Source organism: Montipora capricornis, chromosome 4 (assembly GCF_036669925.1).
Source record: "Montipora capricornis isolate CH-2021 chromosome 4, ASM3666992v2, whole genome shotgun sequence".
NCBI classification, from domain to species: domain Eukaryota; kingdom Metazoa; phylum Cnidaria; class Anthozoa; order Scleractinia; family Acroporidae; genus Montipora; species Montipora capricornis.
The window spans coordinates 51,021,005-51,026,929 of NC_090886.1; the positions used below are offsets into that span (position 1 = coordinate 51,021,005).

The 5,925-nt window shown below is 37.0% G+C and overlaps 1 protein-coding gene across 1 annotated transcript in view; it reads right to left on the reverse strand.

Moving 5' to 3' along the window:
- Nucleotides 1–207: 207 nt before the first annotated feature.
- The window catches only part of LOC138047327 (geminin-like), a 7,140-nt gene continuing 1,422 nt past the window's right edge, over nt 208–5,925 (reverse strand). Inside the window, exons 4-8 of the mRNA XM_068894123.1 lie at nt 5,154–5,211; nt 2,575–2,657; nt 2,419–2,508; nt 1,424–1,477; nt 208–1,089 (exon numbers count right to left, since the gene is read on the reverse strand). Coding sequence (XP_068750224.1) covers nt 1,078–1,089; nt 1,424–1,477; nt 2,419–2,508; nt 2,575–2,657; nt 5,154–5,211 — 297 coding nt within the window. The 3' untranslated portion in view covers nt 208–1,077. The remainder of the gene's footprint in view (nt 1,090–1,423; nt 1,478–2,418; nt 2,509–2,574; nt 2,658–5,153; nt 5,212–5,925) is intronic.

A 5,925-nucleotide genomic window follows, 5' to 3' on the forward strand; every position in this document is an offset into this window, starting at 1 on the left:
AAACGCAGACCCCAACTGGGTTTGCCATACTGGCAACCTAGTAACAAGTTTACAATTTTTAGCCTTATTGTTTTTGTAATGTCACCCGAGTGTATAATAAATGAAATGATTTAGTACCACATTTTATTCCATCCATCCATCCATCCATCTTTTCTTTTAAAATCTCTTTGAATGATATTATTTCAAGCAGTGAGCACAACTTCACGAGTTTCTAAATCAAGTTTTATGACTTTCTGGCTTTTTTCAAGTTAGATTCTGTCTGGTGATAAAAACGTTACAGTGTAAAGTACAGTTGTAATAAGTACATTTCACTTTTTGTTACTTAATACAGGGTATTTACAAACTAAAAATACTGGCCTTTCCACTAATATCAATTTCGTCTGAAGAAAGGCTTCTTGATACATAAAGGTTTTTCATAAGTAATCCAAAATTCAATTTCAATTATTGTTTGACAAGTATAAATAAGGACAAAGCATCCAAAAACAAATTACTTTTCTTGGTTTGTAAAAGATATGACATGGCGGATCACTAAATGTAGGGCACTTAATTGCAGCCACAATAAACTGTCAAATAATGGCAACTATATAAAAAGGTTTTAAAGCAGGATGAATAATAATTACTTGATGTGCACGAACAAAGAAGTCTTTGCTCCAACAGTCAGCAGTGAGGTTCTAAGTAAGAAATAGTTTAATTAGGCTCTGTTCTAAACAATCAAGACTACACACAACTATGTTAAATTGGGTGGTCGTTGCATGACAAAGGCACCAAACATGTTTGATTGTGCAAGCAGTAGTTATCAAACTACTTGTTGTGTACAGTTGATTAAATGGAATTTAGAAAAAAGTAATTGATGTTGTGGCAAATCTACTGGAAGATTAAGTCTAAAAGCAAACAGTACATAAAATCAACATTATGGTAACTTACGAGAGATTTCCAGTTTAAAATGTCACTTAAAGTGGCAGTATTCTTAATGTAGAGTTGCATTACAGAACAAGTTTAGAAAGTTATTGAGTGCAGGCTGAGCTACAAAAGTGAATGTTCCATCAGGTGTTCCACACAAGTTGTTTCCTCTTCTGATTAGAGTTCAGGCTGAAAAAGAAATAAAATAATTCACCACATTAACATGCAAAGCAATAATTCAAGTGCATATTCATCAGTAGACAAATGAGAAACGAATAATTTGTAAGTAAAGTTTAGAAAATGCAGTTGCTGCATCCCTGGCAACGAGACCAAAAAATTCACCACATTGACTTGTGATACTAATGCTGGTGATGAATGTTGTCATTTCTTTACCTCTCAAGCATTTTTAATTATCAATATTTAAAGCTTCTAAACAAATTTGAAAGAGAAAAACAAAAAGAGGATTTTTAGCAGCAACATAATGCAAAACAAGTAACTTTCACCCAGCAGCCACTGGACATACCTTGTCATCTTCATCACTGGACTGCTCCTCTGGAACCTCACCCTCCATTACCATCTACATGTAATTAATTAAAAGCAGAATTATCCTTAAGTGCCTGTGCAGCAAGAGGTTTTTTTAATTTCTACTAAGGTTAGACAGGAATTGAATCTTTTCTGGCACAAGCAGACAACTTGAAAATCCCTTTCTAGTCATGCACCCAGCACATTTAGATTTCAGGCTAAATGACCACTTGCCTACTGGGAAACAACCTATAATTTAAATTAAGGTAATAGAAACAGATGGATAACAATAGTTGTCACTTTTAATTGCTCAAACGATTTCAGGAGGCAAAAGGGTGTACATAGCATTTTTCATTGCATGAGACAAACTTATCATCACTAGAATGTCCCATTTCTGAGTTGCTGCATGCCTCAGTTTCAAAGCGAGTCCTGGTACACAACCAATGAGTACCATATTCTTAAGCAAATCAAACTCATTTTCCTTACAACAGTTGAGCACCAGACTCACTTGGAAACGGAGACAGACAGCAACTCAGAAAAGGCCCATTAAACGGCATAAAAGGGTCATTTGTTAAACACCATCCTGCACGAGTGATCAAATCAAGAGTTATGCAACAAGACAAGACAGTCATCTAATGCCAGACAATTTTACTCATCAATGGTGGGTGGTTCAGGACTCAATGGGTTAAGATGCTGGGCATCTTATTAAAAAAATAGCAAGCATGTGTAACAATGAGCACTGGCAGTTAACTATAGAAAAGTGTTACCCAGGCATACAGCTTTCACCAGTTTACAGCATCATCAGGCCATCAGAAAAATAAAACAACACCATGAATCAAATAGCAATGGAGCTGACAATGGTGTGGGTGACCAGTAGTAAAACACTATGATGTGACATTATCAACGCAAGCTAATGTCGTAATGTCCAGCTAATAGTTTCAACACAACCTTTCTCTCAGCTTTTTCTATTAGACTTAATTCACTGTGCCATCTTACCTGATATAGGGATGCAAAATACTCAGCTTGCCCAGCAATTTCTTCCAAGGCCTTGTTCTTTTCTTTCATCTCTTCCAGCTCTTTATGCAACTAAATAAAAAGGAGAGGTTTACCACTTGAGCTGCTCAGCACTAAGTCACAGAGAAAGATACCTACCCTTTCATTTTCTTCCAAGGCTTCTTGCAAAGCCAGCCTCCTCTCTTCTGCTAGCAACTCCCAGTATCTCTCAGGTGGTGGATCTTAAATATCACAATGGTTAGATTTATTTGCTCATTGTTGTCTCTCCCCAACTCACTTGCTTCATAATTGCTACTTACAGGTACATTATCCCTTTCAGCCCTAAACCAGCCATACTTAGTATTTTACTCTGTCTTTAACACCAGAGAATTTTACTAATCAATGGGGAACCCTAAGGTTTCAATGGGTTATATTAATTTTATTATATTTAGTGCAGCCCTTTCCTTCCTCTCTTTCAAAGATTTAGTTTTTCCAATGTCATTTACTTGGGATAGCATTTTCACGACTGAATTGACAATATGGGGTTGCCTTTTCAACGGAGTTCGACAGAGTTACTAAGAGTGGGGTCGTAGATTGTCAGGATTTTGGGGGCAAGAATATTCTGGCCAGTAGGATTCAAAAATGGAAAGATTTGCAGTAAAAAAAAAGTTACAGAAAGAACTGTTACAGTAGCTCTGTTGATTTAATACTTACACAAGTGACATTACATTGTTTCAAAATTACCATGAAAATGCTCTGTGTAAGGTTTACAGTGTATGCATAAACAGAAATTGACTAAGTTGGGGTCGATAAAATTACATTTAGCGTAAGACTAAGATGGGGTCTATAATTGGCCATAAAATACCGTATTTACCCGTGTATAGGTCGATCCCATGTATAAGTCGACCCCCCATTTTTGATGGCAAAAAACGCAATTTCTTAATTTCTTTGTCAAATGTTCATGGGACACTAATCTTGTATTCTTCGATTTCTGGAAATGTGGATACACAAAATAATCAGTGCCTCAAGCGCTTAATAGACTTGTTGTTCAGCAGCTGTTGTATATGCGGGCGTTTTGTCCTTGAGTTTCGAAAAAGTTCTCTGAAAATCGAACATGTAAACCTCAAACTCACCTGTTTCGTTGTTCAAGGATAAAGGGCTTTAGAGGATAAGCACAATGCAACATCACAGAAGCAGGAGTCAATCTTTGAAAATAACTTGCGAACGATGCGAAAATGTGCAAGGTTTAATTGGTCCTTGACTTACAATTTCTCAAATCACAATTAAAACAAAACTCATAAACCAAACAATACGAAGTTTTGCAAAAGCATTTAAATCTGCCAGGTTTGTATAAAGAATAAAAAACAATCATTACCAACCAGCATTTTCACGCAAACACACAGGGTCCAGAGGAGATATGTTTGTCGTTAGAACATCAAAACCCGTCGAAAACATCTGAAATAATGGGTTATTTTGATCGCGTTACAGTTTCGTTACACATTCTGTATACCGCAAACGAAGAGACTGAGGGTTCGCAAGATCGGCTTACGGTATAAAATATTTATATTTATATTTATATTTATATTTATATTTTATTTTTAAGTATTTTGTACTGTAAGCCGATCTTGCGAGCCCTCAATCTCTTCGTTTGCGGTATACAGAATGTGTAACGAAACTGTAACGCGATCGTCTACGCGATCAAAATAACCCATTATTTCAGATGTTTTCGGCGGGTTTTGATGTTCTAACGACAAACATATCTCCTCTGGACCCTGTGGCAAACACGAGTGACGATGCTTGCACGCAAACACGAGGTATTGCGCCAGGTTACTAAGCCGTTGAACGATCGTGTTTTATTCGAAGAAACAGAAATGCCTTATAGAGCTTTCCGCCTTTGGAAAACGAAAATTTCCAGTGTCTATTTCATATTTGTGCTTGTGAGTATCTTCAACATTTAGAGTTGGACAAATCCTTTTTTATTTCAACTGGAATTGCTTACATTCGTTTTGAAGTCTTGTCATTCATTTTGAAGTCCTTTACAATGTACGTCAGCTTTTGTCCATTGCGTTCGTTATGCCCAAGACAACATTATTATGTTAATTTTGAATAAATTACTTAGCTGGAACTTGGCTCAAAATCTTTGACCCATGTATAAGTCGAGGGCGATTTTTGGAGCTTCTTTTGAGGCCATAAAAGGTCGACTTATACACGGGTAAATACGGTAGACTATAAAGGGGTAGGGGTTCCAAGAGGCCAGCAGCATACATGTATACCCAGCAAAACTTGGCCCAAGTACCCCTCTTTGTGCCATAAATGCATTTCATATCTTCTCAGTGGGTTGTCAGGAATGTTATACATGTGAGCTTAAGTACTAATTTACATTTTTGCCTGGTTTTGACCTAAAAACATCAAGGTTTGGCATGACAGTGCCAAGTGACTATATAAACCAAATGGCCACCAACTGCTAGTTGTTAACCATATTTAACAAAAAGTAAGTTTCTTTCACTGCTCATTGCTAAAAGCACAATAATTATGGTATTTGAACATACCCATACTGAGGAAAATATGCAAAATAAATGATACAGATAAATTATCACCTCATGCATAAACCCAACATTGATTATGTGAATTTGTTGGAAGATGTAATCTATAACCTCCAACATTGACCAACTTTGGGCCTTTCAAAAAAAAGGAAAGATTGGGTGACAACTTCAAAAGGTCATCACTTAATAGGTTACCTGAAACCATTAAAGCCACTGATTTTTCATTCACATCACTTTCCAAAGACTTTGTACTCTGAAAATAATTCATACACAAGGATCAGAATCAAATCTCCAAAATAATACAGAAACACACTGAAAAGCATGCAGAGGACACAAGTCTGAGGAGAAAGGAGGGCCAAAAATAATCTGTATCTGCAAGCTACATGTGGGAAAAGAATGAAGGGGTACACAAAAGGTGCTGTGTCAATGGGAGAGCTGTAAAACAAGAAAACTTGGCCTAAGGTCGAACAACCATGGTAAAAACATTGGATAGCTGAAATTTCAAGCACTGGCCCTTTGTCAAAGTAAATCATTAGTCCTTCAGAGCAAATACATGTACAAGGCTGCTGCCTAAGAAAATTTTAAAGGAGCCCTCAGAGCTAAACGCTGAGAACTCAGGAGCCCAACATATGAAGTGAAAGGTGTTGCTGTGAAAAATGAAGGTGCCCAGAGCTATTCTTTGGGAGCTCCAGGCTACCGGGCTCCTGTTAGGCAACAGCCTTGATGTATATTCACCATTAATTTTGTCAGAGGAGATCACCGGTTATCAAGTCGTCTGATCTCAGAGGTCCCATGATTTATGAGTCAAATGGTCAATGAGTCAATGAGTCACGAGTCAACGAGACTCACAGTCAATATAACAATTATTTATTGATTAAGCCTAAGCCCTTGTTTCAGTGATTAGGCCTGAGCACTCTCTGAAATTTTAGCTTTCATTTTATGGGTTAGGGTAACTGCACTGACTCAT